This window comes from Myotis myotis, unplaced genomic scaffold (genome assembly GCF_014108235.1).
Source record: "Myotis myotis isolate mMyoMyo1 unplaced genomic scaffold, mMyoMyo1.p scaffold_m19_p_3, whole genome shotgun sequence".
In the NCBI taxonomy this organism is placed as follows: Eukaryota; Metazoa; Chordata; class Mammalia; order Chiroptera; family Vespertilionidae; genus Myotis; species Myotis myotis.
In genome coordinates this window covers 122,375,654-122,400,575 of record NW_023416335.1, presented here as the reverse complement: position 1 = coordinate 122,400,575, position 24,922 = coordinate 122,375,654, and the positions used below count along the sequence as shown (strand labels likewise).

The 24,922-nt window shown below is 45.2% G+C and overlaps 1 protein-coding gene across 1 annotated transcript in view; it reads right to left on the bottom strand.

Annotated features, from left to right (window-relative positions):
• Positions 1-24,922, bottom strand: part of PRMT8 (protein arginine methyltransferase 8) — a 93,729-nt gene that overhangs the window by 34,678 nt on the left and 34,129 nt on the right. The window contains exons 2-4 of the mRNA XM_036301950.1: positions 24,525-24,710; positions 6,626-6,781; positions 4,416-4,479 (exon numbers count right to left, since the gene is read on the bottom strand). Coding sequence (XP_036157843.1) covers positions 4,416-4,479; positions 6,626-6,781; positions 24,525-24,710 — 406 coding nt within the window. The remainder of the gene's footprint in view (positions 1-4,415; positions 4,480-6,625; positions 6,782-24,524; positions 24,711-24,922) is intronic.

Here is a 24,922-nt window from a genome sequence, read left to right as displayed (position 1 = left end):
TGTGAGCCATCAACATAGGAAGTCTGGAACAAGTCCACCCTAAAGCCATCACGTGGGGCTGAGTGAACCAGACCTCTGTGCTGCCCCGGGAGGGGTTGGGTGTAGATGCCACAACAGTCCAGCGTGAGGTGTTGAAGCTTGAGCAGAAAGGGCAGCCAGCACAGTACATCAGAGCCAGAGTGGGGTGAGCAGGGCACTCTGGTGTGGGAGGGGGACTGCAGGGCCCCAACTGGAGCCTGAGCAGGGAAGGGAGGGTGCCCCGTGGGCAGCTGCCTGGCACAGGGTGTCAGAGTCCAGCACTGGGTGACAGAGGATCTGCAGGGGCAGGAGATGCTGACAATGGGAGGTTGTTTACACACAAGGGATTGATCCAGGACATAAACACACGCAGAATAACAGGAGCCAGAGTTTCCACCCTCAGAGAAATGAGGCGCAAGCATGGGAACGGGAAGAGCAATACAAGCTGGACACTGTGGTGCTGGATTAGAAGTGGAAGTGATAGACGGACTCATACTTGACAATATGTGCAGATAGATGTAGAAATGCATGTGCGGTGTGTGCACACACACACACACACACACACACGCGCGCGCGCACACACACACACACTAGTTCTTTCTTCTGAGACAGCCTGGGAGCATTCGCACCCTGAAGTCAGGAAGCACACCGCGCCCCGAGTCCTCATTTCTAAATGCCACTGTCCACTAAGTGGAATCAAGGCTCGGAGAGAAGGCTGGTTCTGGAACAGAGGCGTGGAAAGTACGAGGTGAGCCTGAAACATCGGTGCCAGAAAACGAGAACGCTCACAGGAAGTGAAGGAGGCATGTCAAAGGGATTTAGAAACCAGCTTGAAGATGCTCCAGTGACCAAATCAGGGACAATTTGAGAATCAAAGTAAGTACTGACAATAATAGATACAGCCTATTGAATAAAATGGGAAATGAATGATGAGGAATGAAATATTTACATGGTTTCGAAGTACCTGTCCCAGAAAATCTAACTGACTACAAAGGGGGAAAGAGCAACTTGACCATGAAGAAGCGTGGCAGACATCGCCTGAACCACATGGTCAAAGTCAATGCTGTCAGGAACCAGGAAACCCAAACCGCATGCTCCTGCCAGTGCACAAGGAGAACCAGCGTGGGCTGCTCCCGCAGGTGCGTCGCCGAGGAAGAGCCACACACACACAGCCCAACCGAGGGGCATGCACAGAACACGGCCTGTGGTCGAAGGCCACCAGATGGAGTAGAGTCTGTCCCAGCCTGGAGTAAAGAGAGACTCGCTGACAAATGCAGTGCATGCCCAGAACTGGGTCCTTTTGCTGTGGGTGTGATGGTAACAACCGGCAGGATGCGACGAGGATCTGAGCACTGGATAATGACAAGGTATTTATGTTACCCTTCTGACTTCAATGGTTGCCCTGCGTTTATATAAGAAAATGTCCTTGTTTGTAGCCATGTGCATTCATGTGTTCAGGGGTGATGGGGCACCATGTCACAACTTACTCTCAAATGGCTAAAAAACCCACAGTTGTATTTGCACCTCTTTTGTCAATTGGAATGTTTTGCAGTCTACAAGAAAGAAGAGAAAAAGGAAGGGGAGGGGAATTTTAAAAGTTATAGGAGTCTGAGGCAGGGAAGGGAGGTGGGGACCATGAAGTATGAATCGGAAGGGGTGGTCAGGGGATGAGCAGTTCTTTTCCTGGCAAGTTTCAGAGCCAGACCGCTCTCCTCCCAAAGTTGAGGGATCTCTCCGCTCCTGCTAGTCCCTCCCACCCCACATTCTGCTACCAACGGTGCAGGGCAGTGGCCCTCTGCCAGCCAGTGCAAGGAGGTGAGCCCAGAGGCTGCAGTTCAGACTCCAAGAGGTGGCGGCAATAGAGACAGTTAAGAGTAAGAGGCTGGGCAGACCCTCAAAGGGCAGGAATCCCTGTGCAAGTGAAACCTGGGCAGAGTAGGGGAATTGTTAAATGTTCTTTGAAGGCCCCTCAGAGCCCAGGGCTGAGACTCAATAACCCTGACAGGAAATCCACCTCTACATCTATTTTAATTTTAATTTTCAGAATTGGCAGGCACTCACTGAGCTTCCACATCAACTTTAGGAAAGAGTACAAGAATGAGAGCTGAAACCAAAGGCTCTGCCCCACGTCTCCTGTCCTCAGTCTCCACATCTGTCAAATGGGAAACCACCTGTCCTACTTCACAGAGCTGGGGAAAGGGAGGTCAGGTGAAAACACGCAGATGCCAGGTTGCGTCACCTTTGCGGAGAAAATTCACCATTTCCTTTTGCCATCTTTAGTAGGCCAGTAGGGAGGTCACCTCTGTCCCTGCTACCCAGCTCAAGTACTTCCCTGAGGCATGTACAGAAAAGATCTGGCCCCTAACTGAACCAAGACAGGTTGAATGACCAGCCCTAGGTCAGGGGTATTGAATGGCAAGCCCTAGTCAGTTTATCTGAGCAACACTTCCTCTACTCAGGCTGGAAAGAGGTCTCTGGATGTTGGCTCTGCTCATGGCCCCATCAGTGTTCCTCACACACCACCCCTAGCCTTTTCACTAGCAGTCACCCACCTGTACCCCATTCACTGTCTCACCTCCTTGTTCACCCAGCGCAGATTTCAAGGCTCATTATTGTTGTAACTCTGGCTCCTCCCTCCCTCTGTTGTGTCCTCCCAGCAGGGCCCCACTCAAGCAGCTGTGCCCTCCACTGCACCCAGGCTGCTGAGCACAGCAGGAACACTGAGCTCACTGCATAGCTATGTCCACACACCTCTAACAAGGCTGCCGGCCCCCAGCCATCCCCACTACCCATGGTGTTTGCTTTTCCCTCCCTCCTTCTAAAAGACCATTCTATTCCTTCTCATCTCCCCAAAACACTTAACACCTCTCCCCTTCTGTTCTTTTCCACCAATGACTGTCTCATTCTTCATTGAGAAAATAGAAGCAACAAAGCAAAGGTTTCCCACCATTGGCCCACTTCCATTTGGACCCACACTCCCCCCTTTCCCTCTGTTACTGTGGTTAAACTGTCTCTACTCCAAGAGAAAGGTCAACCCTCCATCTGTGCTTTGCATCCCAGGCCCTCTTACCTTCTCAAGGACCTTGCTCCTGAATTTACTTTTTCCTGTGTCTGCAATTTTGTTCTCCCTTTCTACTGGACCATTGAATCATACACATGTTTTCATATCTCCTGTCCTTAAAAAAACAGCTCACTTCCTTGATCTCACATTTCCTTGTAGCTCCTGTTCCATTTGTCTGTTCCCCATTACAGCAAGAAGACTTATTTGTAGTCCTCACTGCACAGTCTCTCCCTAACCTACTCTAAGTGGACTTCGGTCCTTACCCCTACACTTAGTCTGCTCTTGCAAGAGCGCCAGTAACCTCCATGCAGCCTAATTCAGTGGCCACTTCTCTGTTCTTATCTTACTGGATCTCTTAGCATCCCCTAAGAGACAGTTGGCCACTTCCCCTTTCCCTTGGTTTCATGGTACTCCTCTCTCCTGAATGTCCACCAACCTCACCTAATGTATCTTCTCTTCTTCTCTGCTTGATCTCCAAATGTTGAAATGCCCAAGAGCCTTATCTTTGGCCCATTTCTTTCCTCCTCCATCCCTAAGTGACCTCATTGTGTAGCTTTAAATAAAATCCGTATGCTGAGGACTCCCAATCCATTTTCTATAGAGAATGCTTTTCCTTTGTTTAAAATTCTCAAAAGGCCTCCATCATCCTTAGAAACTTGTTTTCCTAGTTTGTGAACCCTACATGATCTGCCCCACTCAACATGGGGCCTGGCAACTAGATCTCCTTCTGCTGACAGATAACTGATAAAGGATACAGGACACCTTCTAATCAGGGGCATTTCGGGGCATGAGTGTGTAGAAGATGTGCTCCAGAGGGAAGGGACTGGAGAATGCTGTGATGCATGGGAAAGGAGTAGGGAAAGGAAGGAAAGGAATACACTTCTATAATCAGACTCCAGCTTGGAGAAGGTCCTGCTTCCATGGACAACCAATTGCTAAGGCAGCCCCATGAGCAGCAGGGTCTGTGGCAGTAGAAGACCACATCCACTCTAGTGGATGGGTGATGGAGAGAGATGGGGGCTGGGTGTTGTAGAAAGAGAAGAGAAAAAGGAGGAATAGCTGCCATTTTTCAAAATTCAATAGACTGCCTATAGCTGGGGCCAAGCAGAGGGCATGGCAACCAAGAATTTAGCCACAGGCTGGGCTCATAAGAAGTTGAGCTGGGACAAACGTGCCTTGGCTAACATGGCAGAGATGGGGAACCTCAGAACCCCAAGACCACAGCTGGGCTCCTTCTCCCCAAAGCCAAGTGTTCTGTACTCTTCTCTTATGCCACCCAAGTGAGGAAATAAAAGCCCCCTCTATCCATGGGAAAACACATGGAGGTATGTCTTACTGTTGTCCAAGTGGTTGGCCTTAATGATCTTCTCTGAGTAGTCAGAAATACTGGAGCATTCAATCTAGAAAGGCACAGAACAAAGGAGCAATGCATCAAAAATACAACCAGCACCAAGTTAAGGAATGGAGAAGCTGAGACCTACAGGGGTGCAGTAACGTGCCCACAGCTGTCACTGCTAACCTGTGGCAGATTAAAAACTATAATGCAGCCCTCCCAACTTGTGGGGTGCCTTCACAATGGAGGCCCGTGTCTAAGTTGGGAGATTCGGGAGGCACTGGCAGACCTCACTCTCCTGACCAGGAAAGCATTGGATGAGGTGGCACAGCCACTGTCCTCCTGGGAGAGCATGTAGGACCAACCAGAGGTGCTGTGAGCCTCCTTCGATGTTATCTTCCCACCACCACCAGCTCCCAGCCCTCACTGGTTAAACTTGGAACATTCCAGGATAGGGAATATCTGGAAAATGCCAAGTCAGGGCCTTGGGGCCAGTCTCTCTCTCTCCATTTCTCTCACATCTGTCTCCCAGTTTCACTGTCTCCATCTGCTGTCTCTGTCAATTTCCTCTCTCCCTCCCTCTCTCTCTCCCTCTCTCTCTTCCCTCTTTCCTGCCATCCCAGCTTCCCTACTGGAGAAGAGCTGTGGGTGGAAGGGGGAGCCTGGCACAGGAGAAACTGAACTGTGAAATGAACCAGCCTGAAAGAAGCCCGGCTAACTGAGGCGGAGCTGTTTATAAAAGAGCTGTTATAGCAGAAGAGCGGGAGGCAGCCAGGTTGGGACCAGTCACCACAGCTGGAAGGCGCCTGGTGGGACCTTCCTGACAGCTCCTTGGCCGGAGCCCCTGCCAACTTGGAAGCCCCAGCCGACTTGGAAGGCGGTGACAGGTGGCCCTGCCTCTCCCTGTGCAGCCCTCCGCTCCCCCCGTGTCTAGCAGAGACTGGGGCTGAATCAGGGCCTAACTGTCAGCACTGCGAGGAAGGCGCTCCGGGGTCAGCATGCAGGCTCACCACTCTGCGGCCGTGTGAGCTCCTTGGCAGTGGAGTCTGCCACGGACAGGAGGCCTCCACCCTGGTGAGCGGGGCCTTGTCAAGGGAAGCCGAAAGGTGGGGAGGGCAGTACCTGTGATGATGACAGGCCTTGACCTTGGGCATCAGATTGGCCCCGTACCCTAACCACATGCCTCAGCTGAGTGCATTATAGCTTTTCTGGTCCAGGTTTCCAAAAGACCCTCCACAGCTAAGGACCAAGTGCGTTCCGGGCCAAGCATGAAGGAGGAATTCTGTTCCTGCTGCAGGGGGTTGGCCAAGGGGATTTGGAGGGTCCTACTCAACCCAGGAGCCTGGGGTTCTCCAGACAGGCTCTCATGACCCAGCGAAATGCACAGAGAATCAGGCCCCACTGAAACCTGCCCAGCTGCCTGGGATCCTCTGCAAAGGGGCCGCCTGTGCATAGGCTGTGAGTTTTTTATTATAACTTGAATTTTGATTAAGATTAATTCCAATTTTCCACTTCTAGACCCACTGCATTTTTTCAATGTCAGCCAGCAGCATGGATCCCTTTTTTTCACAGAGGAATGTTAGGAGGTTCCCGGAGGGTCGGCCTCCACCTCTAGCCAGAGAGGCTGCAGCAGCCAGAGCAGCAGAATTTAGATCTACCAAATTGCCCTTTAAAGGACAAAGCAGGAGGTTTTCTTGTTGTTATCTCCTAGGGCCCTGTCCCGACTATCCTAATAAACACTGAGCGGCTGTCCTATGCCGGTTCTGTTCTAAGCTCCTCACATATGTATTAAACTTTTCACGCCTCACAATGACCCCATGGGCAAGACACTATTTTCATGTCCATTTTATACATTGGGGAAACTGAGGTACAGAGAAGTGAATTGCCCACGGTCACACATCTCATGAGTAGAAGAGCAGAGATTCAGGCCAGAGCTCACACGTGTAATCATGCTGCACTGCCTCTCAAGCATTGTGAGGCACTGATGACACTGAAATGGTTTCTGAAAAATCAAAAATCCTCTGTAAATGTCAGCAGTCGCCAGGGCAAGGAACGATGCCGGGTGACAGGGAGCCATGAAGACTGTCCTGCCTCCTGAGGGGCACACTTGATTTTTCCCTTGAGTGTGTGACCTCAGCAGAGAGGTGGAGTAGGGTTTGTACTACTAGGAAGGGCCGAGGCCACCGTGAGGGGGGTGGGGGTGGCATACTCACCCCAAACACCTTCTTGGCCCCTGCTTTGGCAGCAAACATGGAAAGGATCCCGGTACCACTCCCGACGTCCAGCACCACTTTGTCCTTGAACACGTGCTTGTTGTGGTACATGGAGTTCCGGTAAGTGAGCGTCCGCACCTCGTCCTTCAGCATTTCCTGTATGGAAGGAAAGGAAAGTCAGTGTCAATGTTTTCAAGGTACTTGGGGGTACGCCAGGGTCACAGGCCCCAGGACTGTCTCGCCAGATTCTTCAAGGATCTTCACTAGGCAAGCCACAGAAGAGTACTGTGGCACAGCTAGACCAATGGCTGCCTGCATCATTACAAACAACTCCAGCCCTAAAACTCTGCTCAAGATAGCTTTGTACTATCAAAGAAGAAACTCATGTCCAGACCTGGGAAAACTCCAATTTACCAAGAAACAAAAGAAAGTACTAGTAGGATGCAGCATAAGAGACTCAAGTTATGCCTGAAGCAGAACTTCCTGCCATGGTGAGAATTGTGTCATTGAACAAGTTGTTAAAGGAGGCTTTTGGTGTGTATATTATTTTTGTTTGCTTTTAGGAAAAGAAAACATATTCCTTTTTCTACCATTATTTAACTGCTTTGTGGTAAGAAAGAAACTAGATTACCCATTACAGCTGCCTCCAGCCCAAGGAGAACATGGTTAATTTGTATATGGTGATGAGGTAGGGGTCTTCATCTATTCAAGGTACCAGCAAACACTCTAAGTCATCACCAATAGAACTGTAATTTTTTGGTATAATTTTAGTATATCTTTTAGTATAACCTGAGTACAATAAAAAGCCCAGATTTCAAAAGTATAACTAAGTGCAAGAGTTTTTACAAATGCACACCATAATTAAGATACAGAACATTTCCATCACCCCAAAAAGTCTTTCGTGGCTGTTTGCAATTAATTCTCACTCCCACTCCAGACAACCAATGATCTAATTTCCATCACCAAAGCTTCCTTCTGCCAGATTTAGAACTTCATATAAATTGAATCATACAATATGTACATTTTTGTATGTTTCTTTTGCTCAAAGATTTTGAGATTCATTATTTTTCTTGCATGTATCCAAGGTTTGTTCCTTTTTTCTTGTTGCTACTGTTGTCATTCTTATTCTTGTTCTTGTTGTTGACTAGTATTCCATTGTATGACCATATCCATTCACTTGTTGATGGGTATTTGGATTGTTATGAATAAAGGTGTTACATTTTCACATAAGCATTTTTGAAGATGCATGTTTCTATTTCCTTTGAGTAAATACCTAGAAGTGGGGTTTTGGGTCTTAGGGTAGGTGTTTAATTATACTTAAAGTTGCCTAACAGTTTTTCAAAATAGTGGTGCCATTTCATGATCCCACCAGCAATACATGAGAACTCAAGTTGCTTTACATGCTGACCAATTAGACTTATCAGTCTTTTTAATGTTAGTTATTATAGTGCAGTGACTTTTAACCTTTTTCATCTCATGGTGCACATAGAGTAATTACTAAAATTCCGTGGGACACCCAAAAATATATTTTTTGTTGATTTTACAAAAAATAGGTAATTTTGATTCATTCACACTGGACAGCTATTGTTGTGTTGGCTCTTGTCATTTTTTTTATTTGACAATCTAAGGGAATAGAGGTCAGATACTGCATGTTTAAAAATTCTTGTGGCAGCACACCAGTTGAAAATTGCTGTCATAGTGGATATAAACTAGTATCTCATTGTAGTTTCAATTGCATTTCCATGATGGCTATTGATGTAGATAATTTTTTTCATGTGTTTATGAACTCTTCATATATACCTTCTTTTGTGAAGTGTCTTCATTTTTTTTTCTCTTGAGCTATTTGCTTTTCCTTATTGAATTATAGGAGTTTATATATTCTGGAAATGAATCCTTTATCAGATGTACATATTGTGAATGTCTTCTCCAAATCTGTGATTTGCCTTTTCATTTTCTTAATGTTGTCATTTGAAAAGCAGTATTTAATTTTGATAAAGACCAATATTTTTAGTTTTTTTCTTTTTTAATTTTGTTTTATTGCTTAAAGTATTACATAGAGTATTACATATGTCTCCTTTTGTTTTTTTATCCCCTTGACCTTCCTCCGGCTTCCCCTACCCCCCAGTGTCTTGTGTCCATTGCTTATGCTTATATGTATGCATACAAGTCCTCTAGTTGATCTCTTACCGCCCCACCCCCCACCCCCCAACCCTCCCTGGCCTTCCCGCGGTAGTTTGACAGCCTGTTCCATGCTGCTCTGCCTCTGTATCTATTTTTGTTCATCAGTTTATAAAGGTCTTTATTATCCATAAATGAGTGAGATCATGTGGTATTTTACTTCAGCATGTATGGAACTGGAGAGCATTAGTTTTTTCTTTTATGATTATAATTTTCTGTGCCCTGCCTATTCTTTGTCTACCCCAAGGTCACAAAGATATTCTCTTATGCTTTCTTCCAGAAGTTTCATAGTTATGGCTTTTACTTTTAGGCTACAATTCATGTCAAACTAATTTTTACACATAGTGTAAGTTAGGGATGTGAGTTCATTTGCTTCATACAAGTAGATGGCTCGAGCACCAGGCTTCATTTTCCCCACTGAGTTACATGGAGGAGATCCTTTGGAACAATCCTTTCTTTGTTTCAATTATGTTGCCACCTTGTAAAAGTCAATTGACTATATATGTTTGTCTTCTCTGATTTGTTCCATTAATATACCAGTTCAACACTCACTTGATCACCACAGATTTATATTAACTTTGAAATAAAGTGATGTCAGTTCTCCAACTTAGGTATTGTTTAACATGATTATTTTGTTTTTTCTATAACTTCAGCATTTTCATATACGTTTTAGAAGCAGTTTGTTAATTCATACAGAATAGCTTGCTGGAGTTGGTTGGGACTGCACTGACTCCTACAGAGCAATTTGGGGAGAATTGATATCTTAGGAATATTGAGTCTTAAAATCCAAGAACACAAATACAGCTCTCCATTTATTTAGGTCTTGTTTAATTTCTCTTGGCAATATTTTAGATTTCAGTATAAAGGTCTTGTATTTTTAAACTACTAATTAATTTATTCTTAACTATTTTATGGCACTGTATACAACGTATTTTAATTTTTACTTTCCAGTTGTTAGTTTATATATTGGCCTTGTACTTTGCAGCTTTGCTCCTTTGCATATTAATTCCAATAGGATATTTTGGTAGATTCATTAGTTTTTTTACGTAAAAAAAAATCTTGTCACTTGTGAACAAAGACAATTTCACTTCTTTTATCCTATCAGTATGCCTTTTATTTCTTCCTTCTTTTTTTTTAAATCAAAATCTGTCTTTATTAAAGTGAACAAATCACCAGAGTCCTACCCAAACTTAGTGAGCAATGCTGAATCTGCTCCCCTTGCCCGCCTTCAACCAAGCCAACTCCAGCTCCCAGCTGGCCTAGCAGTCCTCAGTAGGGAGTGGCTCTGCACTGTCACGCAGCACAGACGCTGCACATTTCAGTGCTTTCAGTGAATTGGTGTCTTCAGTAAACTTTTTCTGAGCAACAAAGACAAGAATTGTTTCCAGAAACCTTAGAATTGGATATAAACATTGGCAATAGACACAATCAATAAATATCATACCATTTCCCAAATGAACAAGACCCCCCAATGCGAGTTCTTTTCCTGAAGACATTCAAACACCCTGACCAGAGAGCCTGTCTCGGTTCTCCAACCACACAAGGTCTCAAATGCCCGCGTGTGGGGGTCAGGCCTTGAACAGAGGGGGATGTGATGAGAGTCCAGAAAGCAAAGTAAATCACTTTTAATAGATACTGAAGAACTTCAAATAAAAGGAATCCTGCCACATGCACATCCCTCATTGGCAGCCGCAGGTACAGCAGAGACCACAGCAGCTATGTCCTGGATCCGGCGTGTGTCCCTGCATCCCTGTTCCATCTTGCCTTTTATTTCTTGTTCTTTCCCCTTGCTATATTGCGCTGGCAAGGATGGCCATTCGGTAATATGCTAGGCATCCCTCCTCTGTTCTAGTGACATACAAATGTCACCATTAAGTATAATTTTAGCTGTGGCCTCTCCATAAATGTCTTCTACCAGACTGAAAGATTATCTTCTACACTTGATCTTAGCCAAAAGGCCAAGAAGCAATGACAAGTTATCTTCTATTTCTAATTTTCTGAGAATTGTTATCATAAATCGGTGTTGAATTTTGTCACATACTTTTTCTACATTTTTTGATATGATTACCACTTCTCTCCTTTATTGTGTTAATGTATTGAACTCCAAAGACTGGTTTCAAATGTTGCATCAACTCTTTGTCATGATGTATTATCTTCTTAAATATTGCTGGGCTTTATTTACTAATATTTTGTTGCAGATTTTTGTATCTGTATTTATGAGAGATATAGAATTATAACTTTCTCTTATCTTCTCTGATTAGTATGCTGAGCTAATCATACAAGTTAGGAAGTGTTATCTCTTTATACATTTTCTGAAAAGGTTTGGGTGAGATCAATGTTTTCCTTTTTTAAATGTCTGTATAGTTCACCAGTAAAAACATCTGGGCCTGGAGTCTTTTTTGTGGGAAGATTTTAAATTATGAATTCAATTTGTTTAATAGATAGAAGGCTATTTTCATTTTCTATGCATTCTTACATCAGTTTTGGCAGGGTGTTTTTTTCCAAAGAATTTATCCATTTCTGCTAAGATGTCAAATTTATGGGTATAATCCTATGTAATAAAAGCCTAATATGCAAATTGTCCCCTTCAACTGTTTGCTATGACGTGTGCTGACCACCAGGAGGCAGCATGGAACATGGCAGGCATTGGCGACGTGGTGCTGGCATCGGGCAGCAGTGGAGGCACTGCTGGCCCCAATGGGCCCCAATGAGAGCCTGGCGGGTTGGTGGAGCAGGTGAGTGGGCAGCACCAGGCCAAAGCGGGTAAGAGTGGGGCCTGATTGCCCTGCCAATCACCCCACAGGTGAAAACCAGCAGCAGCTCTAACACTTTCATTACAGAGAAGGGGCAAATAGCAATATTAAAATATTTCTTCTGAACTCTTACCATTTGCAACGTCATGGATGGAACTGGAGAGCATTATGCTAAGTGAAATAAGCCAGTCAATGAAGGAAAAATACCACATGATCTCACTCATTCATGGATAATTGAGACCATTATAAACTTTTGAACAATAATAGATACAGAGGCAGAGCTGCCTCAAACAGATTGTCAAACTGCAGCGGGAAGGCCAGGGAGGGTTGGGGGGCAGGAGGTAGAGGGGTAAGAGATCAACTAAAGGACTTGTATGCATGCATATAAGCATAACCAATGGACATAAGACACTGGAGGATAGGGGAGGCTAGGGGACTGTCTAGGGCGGGGGATAAAATGGACACATATGTAATACCCTTTGTAATACTTTAAGCAATAAATAAAAAATAAATAAATAAATAAAAATAAAAATAAAATAAAATATTTCTTCTAATTATTTTCCTTTCAATGTGTAAAAATCCATGCACCAGACCACTAATATTGTTATAATAGTCTCTAATGACTGTTGGGTGTCTTTATGATCTGTAGTAATGTCCTTGCCTTCATTTATTTATAATCTGTGTTTTCTAAGATTTTTTTCTTGATCAGTCTAGTTAGGTGTTATTGATTTAATTAGTATTTTCAAAAAACAACTTTTGGCTCTGTTGATTTTCTTTAATGTTTTATTTCTACTTCATTGATTTCTGTTCTCATCTTTATTATTTCTTTCCTTTGACTTAGGTGGATTTAATTTGCTCTTCTTTCTCTACTTCATAAGGTGGAAGCTTTGATTATGGATTTTATACTTTTGCTTTCTAATAAAAACATTTAAGCTATACATTTTCCTCTAAAGATTTCTTTAACTGCATCCTACAAGTTTTCCTATGTTGTGTGATCAGGCTGCTATAACAGAATGTCTTAGACTGGGCGGCTTAAAAAAACAAACATTTACTTCTCACATTCTGGAGGTTTGGAAATCCAAGATTAAGGTGCCGCAGACCCGGTACCTGATTTGCAGGTGGTTGCCTGCTCCTTGTGTCCTCACATGGCAGACAGCAGAGCGAGACAGCAAGCCTTCATGTGTCTTCTAAGAAGGGCACTAATCCCATTCATGAGGGCTGGCCCTCATGCCCTAGTTACCTCCCAGATGACACACCTCCTAATATCATCATACTGGGGGTTAGGATTTTGACATATGAAATCTGAGGGGACATTCATTTCACAACATTTTTTTCATTATCATTCCATTTGGAATATTTTCTAACTTCTTGTGATTTCTTCCTCACCCTGTTCTCAGTGCTGCTTAATTTCCAAATATTTGGAGATTTTCTAGAAAATTTATTGCTTCTGGTTTCTAATTTAATTCTATTATGAAAAAACTAGGGGCCCAGTGCACAAATTTGTGCACCTTGAAAGGAACTGTGGGCCATGAGGTTGTGGTAGGCACAGGGGCAGGTCTCAACCCATCCTCTGTGCCCGTGCCTGGCCCCTCCCACTGTGGCCCTGGTCCCCTGTCTGCCTGCAGCCCTGTTCCTGCTGCCACCACTCCCATACGCTGATAGCACTGGCCCAACTCACACCCGCTGAGAGCACAGAGCGATTGGGACCAGCGCCAGCAGTGGGTGCAAGCAGAGCCGGCACCATCAGCAGGTGCAAGTGGCAGCTGGTGCCCTGATCACCCCTTAGGAGCAGGGGAAGGTGAAGAAGCTTTAAGGGGCAACTGGGACTGGCAGCCACCACTCGCACCCACTGACGGCACCGAGCCATCAGGGTCAGCACCAGCCACCGGCAGCAGGTGCAAGCAGTGGCTCCAACGCCAGCTGCAGGTGGGAGTGGGGCTGGCACTGGCAGCAGGTATGAGCACTGGGCAGGACCATGGCGCATTGGAGCAAAGAAATTTCAGTAACCACTAGAGGCTCACCCTGATGACAGCAACCAGCACCCCACCTTGATCTGGCACCCCTGCTCACCTGCTCCACCATCCCACCATGTCCATGCACGCCCCCTGGTGGACAGCGCACATCATAGCAACCAGTTGTTCGGTTGTTCCACCATTCGGTCTATTTGCATATTAGGGTTTTATATAGAGAGATATATACTGTGCATAATTTCAACCTTTTGAAATTCATTGAGATTTGTTTGTAGCCCAGCATATCTATCTTACTGAATATTTCAATCTGCCCTTTAAAAAAATGTGTATTCTATAGATTGGTGGTGCAATGTTCTAGAAATGCCAATTAGGTCAGGTTATTTGATAATGTCAGAAGATTGTTCAAATTTTCTCCAGCCTTACTGTTTTTTGTTTTTTGTTTTGGTACATTTGTTCTATCAATTACCAATAAACTAGCATTAAAACAAATCTTTACTTATGGTTGAGGATTTGTATTTTTCTCCATCTAGTTCTGTAGATTTTGCTTTATGTTTTAAGCTCTGTGCACACATGTTCAGTGGCTTTGTAACATGTCACCTTGGCCACCTGAACTACATTTTACAGAATTCTCTTTCCATTATATTTCTAGTTAGGAGAGGTTACAAGAAATACTCTTGTGAGATTTAGAAGGCAAAAGGAGGCAGGAACCATTTTATAATGCACATATGTCATTGGCAGATGTACAATTGTTCTGCCTTCAAAATCAGCTTCTCTAACTCCTGGGCCAGGTGCGCATTTCCGTGGTGAAACACCCCAGGCTCTATAGGATATGCTTGTCACCAAGGTCAAAGGCAATAGAATGAATACTTGTTTCAACCTGTTGTAGGGTTCAATCTTGTGCTTATGGGTTCTAGCTGCTCCTGATCTCCCCTTATTTTATATTCAAATTTCTTTTCTAGCTACCTGTTCTGTAGACTTAAAGCTCCAACATTAGACATGGATATATACATAAAAAATCCTACTGGATCTGCTTCCATTGTTGAACCCTGACTGATATAGAGATTGGTACCAAGAATAGTTCCTAAGGAACAGAACCTGAAGTTGTGTTCTCTGAATCAGTTCTGAGTTTTAAAGGTACTAATAGCTCTATTGCCATTGGTAAAGGGGGCACTGGTAGTCACTGGCATGAAATGGCAAAGGAGTTACTCAACTTTAGCTTGAGATACCTGTAATAAAGTATCTATAGAAGACAAGACTGGGAGGCCAAGCATTTGCTACCTTAGCACATTTTGGTCAAAACAAGGAATAATATAATGGAGTGGGTTAGTTGGATGATTACTACTAACTTTGCTAGAAATCTTGGAGAAAACAAATCATGAGCACAGGATTTAAAATTTCCAGTTCAGGGTCTGAATATAGCACCTAAAAGCTTCTGTAAGTTCTCAGGGCAGGGGGGGGGGGGCTGGTGTGAGGGGGGGGAGGCAGTGGCATTTCCTGTAGGTGCAGGGCTAAGATTTCTGCAAAGCAAATCTGAAGTCTAATCCTGCAAATGCCTGAATTACAACACAAATTGAATTCCCATCCCTGTAGGGTCTCTTTTGTTAAAGTTGAGGCATCTATTGGGAAGAAATGGGACCTTGAATATTGGAATTGGAACATATGGTCAAATTCTAAAGAAGCTGAACCTAAAGTCCCTAAATGACAGAGTTTTCTTTGCCAGTAGAAGCATCTTCTATCCCTGCCTGAGGGAGGCTTTTTTGTTTGTTTGTTTGTTTTGTTTTTTCTGAAGAATCACATTGGCCTCCCTTGAGGTACTTGCTAGCAAGATACTGCTGATTTCCAGGACCTACCCCCACCAACCTTATTGGCTACTACCCCTACAATTAGATTAAACTCCAAGCAGTCCCCAAAGGGTATAAAGAGTGACTCATTGGGAGATGTGATACACACGAAAAGAAATGCATGATAATTTTTATTTATATAGACTGAAAACTAGGGAATATATATGGAAATGTATTTTATTTTTTGTTAATCTTCAACCAAGGATATTTTTTCCATTGATTTTTAGAGAGAGTGGAAGCTCGGGAGGGAGATGGAGAGAGAGAGAGAAACAGTGATGTGAGAGAAACATTGATTGGTGACCTCCTGCATGTGCCTGACAGGGATCAGGGATCAAACCTGCAACTCAGGTTTGTGCCCTTTACCTGGAATTGAACCTGTGACCCTTCGGTGCATGGGCCAAGACTCTAACCAGGGCTGGAAATGTATATTAAGAGTGTGGGATAAACATGAATGGAAAATAAAGCTGGACGGGCCAAGTTTATTGATATAGGACCACTAACCAGAGATTCTGGGTTCACCATTTTAGTTTCAGGGGCTCGAAATGCTCCTAACTATTGGTTTGGTTGGTTGACTGAAATATGGACCCAACATTAGCCTACATTAAATGAAATTGAAATGTCAGAACTTTCTCAGTATGCCAAAGAGGGGGGTACCCAGTGGTTCAGGGAAATCAGAAGGTTAGTGTGCAATTATCATGTGAGACCTACTCACCAACACCAGAGAGCACACCTTTCACCACAGCTGTGTGAAATAAACTTGTGAGAGGAGGCCAGCATCCTTGAAGAGCTCTGTGGTGGCTCTTCTCTATAAGTCAGAAATTACAGGAGGAATTCTACCACTGAACTGAGATCCCTGAATACTATGGGGATAACATCAAACTGAGATCCTGAGGTAGTGGGGGTTAAATTGCAGCACGTAATCACCAAAGATGGGGTGGGCATGGTTACCATGAAGGACATGGGAGCCAAAGATTTTCAGAATAGTTTGAATTGCAAAGATCTCTGATGTTCGCTGCTTGATTATAGTATTTCAGAAGGGAATTATACTAAATTCTTGCTTAATATGTTTAAGCAGAAAAGTTATACTAGTAGATCTGGTGAGCAGAAGTCTGGTTTGAATCAACAGAGTCAGAGTCCCTCCATGATTCCCAAACTTGAGTTAGTTTACAGAACCCCTTGAATGAAGGAAAATCCATGTCCCCTGCGGGGGGGGGGGGGGGGGGAATCCTGTTGTACTGCCAAGAACTGATGCTGTTAATCATTCTCCAGCCTTCCCTAAGAAGGCTTGCAGCCATTTATTAGGGTGATAACATTGGAGAAAAAAAAGACAGATTTTTGAAGATTACTGGACACTGGCTCTGAACTGACACTAGTTCCATGAGGCCCATCAGTCCAGGAGATGAATTCCCGGAGACCCACATCCCCATTCAGTGTGCCTATGTGGTCGATGCAGAAGACAGAGATGGATCTTAGAGAATGACCAGGGATTATCATAAACATAATCAGGTGGTAATTCCAGTTGTTTCAGATGTGGCTTCATTGCTTGAGCAAACTAAGTTTTTTATCACTTTTTGAAATTTATCCGCCTATACTTTTTCCAATATTTTTATTTCCTATTCTTTTTCTTCTCTTCTGGAACTCACATGTTTTACCACTTGTTTCTGTCCCACAAATCACTGAGCTTGTTGTCAATTTTTTTTCCTCTTTATGGATGATTTCTACTGATCTGTCCTCAAGTTCATAGATCTTTTCTTTCTATGTATCCTATTTGCTATTAATCTTATCCAATAAATATCTGGTTTAGATCTTGTATTTTTATTGTAGAATTTCATCTATTATATACATCTACTCTTGGAGATTTTTTAAAAATCATATCTATTACAGTTATTTTAAAGTGTTTTTCTGATAATTCCAAGGCCTTGGCTGTCTATAGGTCTGTTTCTATTGATTAATTTTCCTCTTGACTATGAACCAAATTCTCCTGTTTCTGCACATCTTATAATAATTATTTTATACTGTAGATAATGTGTAAGAAACACTACCAGCTGTTAGTTTTTATTATTGTTGTCTTTTCCAAAAAGTACTGTTTTTTCCTTTGTTAGGCAGCTAGAGTGATGGGCTACTCAGTTCAATCCAATCAGGAGTTGAGCAAGTTTGGGTGGGTTTGTGGCTTTAATCCTTCTGTTAGGGAATTTAATCACAGGGACTAAAAGAGCTTGTACTATTTGCTTTTCAGCAGAGCCACTACTTCCTGTGTTGCCTCAGAGCTCATATATTTGATCATACTAGAATTTGAGGATGGAAGGGTTTACTTAGATTGAGTTTACTTTTGGCTTTAACTTATTTGAAAGTGAGCTCAAGCTCTTCCCTCCCAGAGATGTCTGGGACCAAACACTCCAAGACTTCTAGACATCAAAACTGCAAGACCTCGCAGTGAGACTACAGACTGCAGATGGTTTCCCCAGAACCAGGCACAGGGCATGGTGCATAATCCATGCTCTATAAATAGGAATACAGTAGAGTATAATGGAGCCAGAATTCCTACAATCAAATCATAGCTCTAAAGCTTTTGAGCTCTCTGATCCAGATCATCATTCAGCCTCTATATCTCAATTTCCCCATCTGGAATATGGGGTAACTAGAGGCCTGGTGCACAAAAATTTGTGCACTCGGGGGGATGGGGGATCTCTCAGCCCAACCTGTGCCCTCTCGCAGTCTGGGACCCCTTGGGGCATGACCACCTGCTGGCTTAGGCCCACTCCCTGGGGGATTGGGTCTAAGCTGGCAATCAGACATCCCTCTGGCAGCCCAGGAGCCCTTGGGGGATGTCCACTTGCCAGTGGGGAGCAGGCCTAAGCTGCAGTCTAACATTCTTAGTGCTGCTGAGGAGGCGGGAGAGGCTCCCACCACCACCGCTGCCCACCAGGGAGCAGCTCCTGCATTGAGCGTCTGCCCCTTGGTGGTCAGTGTGTGTCATAGTGACCAGTCATTCCTAGTCGTTTGCTGTTAGGGTCAGTTTGCATATTACCCTTTTATTATATAGGACTAGAGGCCCGGTGCACAAAAATTTGTGCACTCGGGAGTGGGGGGTGGTCCCTCAGCCTGGCCTGTGCCCATTTGCAGTCCAGGACCCCTTGGGGGATGTCCACCTGTTGACTTAGGCCCACTCCCTGGGGGATCAGGCCTAAGCTTGCAGTCAGACATCCTTCTGGCAGCCAGGGAGCCCTCAGGGGATTTCCAACTAAAGGCTTAGGCCCCTAAGGGATCGGGTCTAAACCGTTAGTTGGACATTCTTAGTGCTGCTACGGAGGTGGGAGAGGCTTCTGCCACCATCTCTGAGCTGGCCAGTCATGAGCCAGCTTCTGGCTAAGTGGCACTTCCCATATAGAAGTGCACTGACCACCAGGGGGAAGCTCCTGCATTGAGCGTCTGCCCCCTGATGGCCAATGCGCATCATAGCAACTGGTCATTCTGCCGTTCAGTCAATTTGCATATTAGCTTTTTATTATTATTATACAGGATGTCCCTATTTCCCCCCTTTTGCCCCCTCTACCCAGCTCGTGTTCCCCACTTCTCTCTGGCCATCACCATACTGTTGTCTGTGTCCATGGGTTGTGCATATATTTTCTTTGGCTAATTCCTTCTTTAAATTAACTTCTTTAAATTTTTATTTTCAGATAAGTGCTTATAATTGCACTATTATATATTTTCTATTATATCATTTAGAACAGAGGTCCTCAAACTTTTTAAACAGGGGGCCAATTCACTGTCCCTCAGACATTCCACACATGTGCACTGTGGGCCTGGGACGAGTCAGCTGCTAAACAGGACAGGCAGCAGTGGCAAAAACATCCAGCAGGCCAGATAGATGTTTTCGGTGGGCCGCATGTGGCCCGTGGGCCATAGTTTGAGGACCCCTGATTTAGAATTAAGATATCTTTTAATTGAACCCTTGTAAATTTTAGCACAATTTAATAAATTATGCTAGAAGCAATTAGGAGATTTTTCATGTAATGCAGATACATTTTAATTAATATTTTATTAATTTTTAATTTTTTAATTTGAAATAATCTCATACATGTAAAAAAAACTATAAAATACTACAGCATATTATATGTACCCTTCACGCAATTTCTTAGGTGTTAATAATTTAAACATAACCATTATACAACTAACAAAATTTGGAATATATTTCTCTTATAATCTCTTTAATGTTACCTAATCCATTTACTTTGTTTTTGTTAATCTTCACCCAAGGATATTTTTCCATTGAATTTTAGAAAGAGTGAAGGGAAAGGAAGAGAACATTGATTGGTTGCCTCCTGCACATGCTCTGATAGGGACTGGGGAGGGGATCAAGCCAGCAACTGAGGTACATGCCCTTGACTGGAACTGAACCTGGGACCCTTCAGTCCATGGGCTAATGCTCTATCCACTGAGAAAAACAAGCTGCAGCTTAATTCATTTACTTTTAATCTATATGTGTCTTTATATCTAAAGTGGGTTTTGTTTTTGATTCATCCTCATAATCTATCTTTTAATTGGTGCATTTATGCCACTGACTTTCAGAGTGCTTACTGATAGAGTTACTGTCATATCAGGTGGCTTCTGGGGTTTCTGGGGCCGGCCTGCAACCCGGGATCAGATCCATCATGGGCGGCAGGCAGGCGGCTTCTGGGGTCGCACATGGGGGCCTGGACGGCAGCTCGCACTCACACTGTCCCACCCTGCCTGCAGTATGCAATTAGCCGCCATCTTTGTTGGAGGTTAATTTGCATATTGTGCTGATTAGCCAATGGGAGGCCTAGCGAAGGTACGGTCAATTACCATGTTTGTCTATTATTAGATAGGATAGAGGCCTGGTGTATGGGTGGGGGCCGGCTTGTTTGCCCTGAAGGGTGTCCTGGATCAGGGTGGAGGTCCCTGCTGGGGTGTCTGGCCAGCCTGGTGAGGGGCTGATGGCTGTTTTCAGGCTGGCCACACCCCCTTTAGGGTGGAGGGAGGGGTCCCCACTGGGTTGCCTGGCCGGTCTGGGTGAGGGGCTGAGGGCCATTTTCAGGCTGGCCAAGCCCCCGGCGATGGAAGCTTCCAGCCTCTCCTTTTTTTCTTTTTTCTTTTTTATTCTGAGATTTATTTAGTTCTATAATTGAAACCTTGTTGCCTTCAGTGGAGCTCAGAGCAGGCTGCGGCAGGCGTAAAGCTTGGCTTCCTCCATTATTGGGGCAACCAAGCCTCCTGCTTGCTCCAGCTCCGTGGCTGCTGGCTGCCATCTTGGTTGGGTTAATTTGCGTATAGTTGCTCTGATTGGCTGGTGGGCGTGGCTTAAGGTGTAGTGAAGGTATGGTCAATTTGCATGTTTGTTTTTTATTAGATTAGATAAGAGCGCCTACTTCATAGGGTTGTTGTGATAGTTAAATAAATATAGCAAGTATTATATAAGTGTTAGCTCTGGCCTTGTGTGATAACCCCTTTCATCCATGCAAAGAAATTGTTAGAGGTGAGCAGAGAATGGAGCAAAAATAAAGGCAAATATTTCAGAAATCTCTCACTCACAGTTATGATTAAAAATCCTCACAGCCTTTCCTGATGGAATTAGATTGGCCCAATACCTTTGCAGATCCTATTTTTGCTGAAGCAGAGCTGCCCAAGTGCCCCCTCCCCTTTAATTGATTGCCTTTTGTCACTTCTTTGGTCCCTTCTTCCCTTCTTTAGGCTCCAGACCACAGGAGTTAGGTTCGAAGATACAAGTTCTTAGAAAAGGAAAGTTGTAACTTAGCAAATCTTCCTCCACTTGGCCTGCCCAAAGTAAGGGCTTTTTCTCCTCCACCCCTGCCTTAGTCATCCCTGGGAGAGAATGACCCAAAGAGGCCTCAAACATTTCAGACAGAGAATGCCACTCTGGTGAGAACAATTCCCAGCTCCAGCTGTGGATGACTTTGTCTCCCAGCTTTCTTGCCTGTTAAACACGTGACAGCACATTGAGTAATTGCTGAGAAATGAGGTCTTGAAGAATGTTTCAAAAGAAACTGCAACAAGCTTGTCAAAAGAACTGAGCTGGCCAGGAGTGGGACGGGCGCCCAGGGTGCAGGGGCTGGCAGCACAGCCCCACTGGCAGGCAGCTGAGGCACCACGCCCAGCACCTGTCAAAGATGCTGAGAATTCAGAGCAGGGCTGCGGGAGGTCACAGAGCTGGCCCTCTCCACTCTGAGCAGAGGCCTCAGTAGGCAGACATCTGTCACTTCTGTTCCTGTTCAAGATTCCATTCTTCTCAGAGAGGCCCTGTAGCGGAAGGCCACAGGGCCCTCTCCCTCATCCCACCCTCTGAAGGTTGAGTTCAGAGTCCTTTCTGGATGAGTCATGAGATGGAAGAACAGAAGTGTCCAGACCACCTCCTGCTGTGCTCTCTAGACCCCAACAGTGTCCTTCCCCAAACCCAGCGCTTCTCCTTTGTATTTGCCAACTCATCAAACCCAAGCACCATGTTTCCTAAACACTCACTGATCACTATTAATCAGCAAGCTGGCGGTGCTGCTGCCTGCCCTGTGAGCATCTTGTTAATGATGGGAGAAGACTGCCAAACGGCCAGCTCGGCTCTGGATGGTGAGATATGGGTCTTGCCCAGACTGAGGAGGCAAAGGCATCGCTGTGAGCCGTCTGCCACAGAACTGAGATCCCTGGCATTTGATAACAAAAAATGAGCAGGCCCTCTCTCCGCGAAGAACAATGTAAAGAGTCCATCCACTCATTTCCTACCAGAGACCAAAAACAGGGTGGAGGGAAAGCTTCAACTAGGAAGAAAGGCCAACTAGCCACCCCTGCATTATAGACCTTTGTGTTTCCCTGAGGCCAGGATCTAGAGATGGACAGCAGCAGCAGCATGAGGGACTTAAGCTAGATGATCAGAAGTACTTTCTCATGTGAAGAATTGCTAACTATTCTAGGGTAGGTTACTAAGGAAAGACATGTTATCTATGACCTGCAGATCCCTTACTCCAACTTAATTAGCTCAGCCTACATTGTTTATATATGTTCATTTACAAATTTGATTTTTCTATCAATACATGAAATTGAGGAGACATACTATAATATTTATTTGATGACCTTTGGTGTCCCCTCTCAATGGAGATCGTACCCTGCTGGATGCCTGGCCGTGGTGCTGGCCAGGCATCACCTGAGTGATGAAGCTAGCAGGCACGTCAATAAACCTTTGCCAATCAGATGATGTGCCAAACACTGGTTAGAGGCTGAGGAACCAAGACCTGAAGAATTACAGAGATTAACAGTAGCCCAGGAGAGTACATCCTGGGTGCCTAAGTGTTGCCCAGCAAGAGCTTAGCAATTCAGAGGGAGGTGTCGGAGAAGTCAATCAGAGGAGGCTCCGTGGGGGAGCGCAGCCTAAAGATGGGTGGGGAGTTGAATGCCCATCGTGGAAGGTTGGTTTCCGTCAGGAGGGATTTCGGAAAGCCCCAAGGGGAGCACATTAGGGCCCCTGGGACTGCAGTTTCTGCCCTGATATAGGTGCTCAGAGCCGTGGGCCTGTCAGAATTGACCACATGGAGGGCACATCCTTTAATTAGCGCCGAGGGACCTTGAGGAGCGGAGCTCTTGAAGGAGTCCTTTCTGCCTCTCAGAGCCTCTCACAGGCCCAGGACAGGGCTCCACACATGCACCATCCCAATTCTGGGTCCCACGGAAAGAGGATCACAGTAGGCACAACTCACCCATCTGCCCTGAGAGGGCATTCGATCCACCAAGAGAGGCAAGCTTGACTGCTCAGGCCTCCCTGGGCCAGGCCCGCACCCCAGGCCGGAGCTTTTATGTGGAAAGGAGTTCTCAGGGGGCCAAGCCTTGTGCCTCCCCAGGCTGAGCGCAAGTCTAATAGTAACTGAGGGAATCCACATCCACTCTCTACCACCACGTGGAATTGCAAAGGAGCAAGCAGGAACAACGTCAACATTTCTGGTAAGAGTGAACTGTTTTAGAAGCTGTATGGCTACGTAGTTAGGAATGAAACCCCTGAGCCCAAAATGTGAAGGTTTAATTTCTAGCTCTGCCATTTATTAGCCTATAACCTTGTGTGCGAAGGAACCAGCAAGGATGAACGAAGGTCGATCTGATGCTTAAGGTCTTTTATCCTCATCTATAAAATGGAGACAGATAATAATACCAACCTTATAAGATTGACCTGAGGAATAAATGAGCTAATAATATAAAATGCCCAGAACAACAGCCAGGTTGTTGTAAGCACTCAAGAAAAATGGCGGTTATTATTACTAAATACGTGCCTGACAATGGCAGTGCAGACTTTTCGATACAGGAAGGGTTTACAGAAGCATCTAATTGGAAGGCGGAGCTTTGAGACATACAGACCATGAGGAGATAATAGAAATATTTTCTTCCTAAGGTTCTGAGGAAGGATAAATGAAATGATACATATACTGTGCTTAGAAGAGTAAGCACGCAGTTAATACAGTCGTTTATTTGGAGTGGCTTGAAAGTGTTAAAAGGCGATGAAGGCAGGGCCAGGGGTACAGGTATCAGAAAGCCCCTTGTCAGGAAGCTCTGTTCTATGCTGCAGCTCACAGAAGTCTTCCCTGCTATGGATGAAGACAAGCATTTACACAAAGGAATTTCCTGAGAATTAATCAGGGTGCCAGACCTGGGCCAGGTTTCCATGGACACTTGCTGCATTTCTTCCCTGGAGGCACTCATTGGTCCAGGACAAACCTAAGGATTCATGTCCATCCTTCCTGAAGACCAACACCATGACCTCCAGAAGGCCTTTGGCTATAGGACCCTAGCTGCAAAGCATCTGAGCTCCTGGAGTGAGGACCAAGGATGTTCAGTCCACCTGAACCACCTGAACTGAGGACCGGGAAGAGACACAGGTGTCGGGCTGTAAAACGGAGGCCCTGAGTTCTCCTTGCTCACCAGCCAAGCAACACAGACACACACTTTCACCTACTCACCTGCTCCAGGCCTGGCCCTGACCCCCTCCCAGAGAGACTCGTGGATGGAGAGAGAATCAGGGGCCTCGGACCACTGGGAGAACTCACTTCATGACAGTGGAGAGTTGAGCACATGCTGCCTCAGAGAACAGTGATGGAACGGCAGGGCCAAGCTTGCCCCATTCGGCCACCAGCTCAGGATGGTTTACCTCGTGGATCCCAAAGTGGGCATAGGAGTCGAAGTAATAATCTCTTGAGGTCATCTCCTCTGGGTTCAGCAGCTTGGACATCTTGCCCCGTCCTGGACAGCTGGGTTGAGTGGACACATGATGGACACATTGCACAGGCTTGGATGGGATCACAGGCTGAGGGGGCTGAGAGGGGGTACTGCTCACCTGAGGGCGAAAAAAGGGAGCCTGGTGAGAACAGTGGCAGCGAGGCCCTGCCTTCTGAGATTACTCCCCTCCTCCCTTCCTGGTCCCTGAGGCCCGCTCCAGTGATCCACATGGCCACTCTTGAGGGGTGGGTGCCAGCGATCCACATGGCCACTCCTGAGGGGTGGGTGCCAGTCATCCACACGGCCACTCCTGAGGCATGTGGTGCCTTC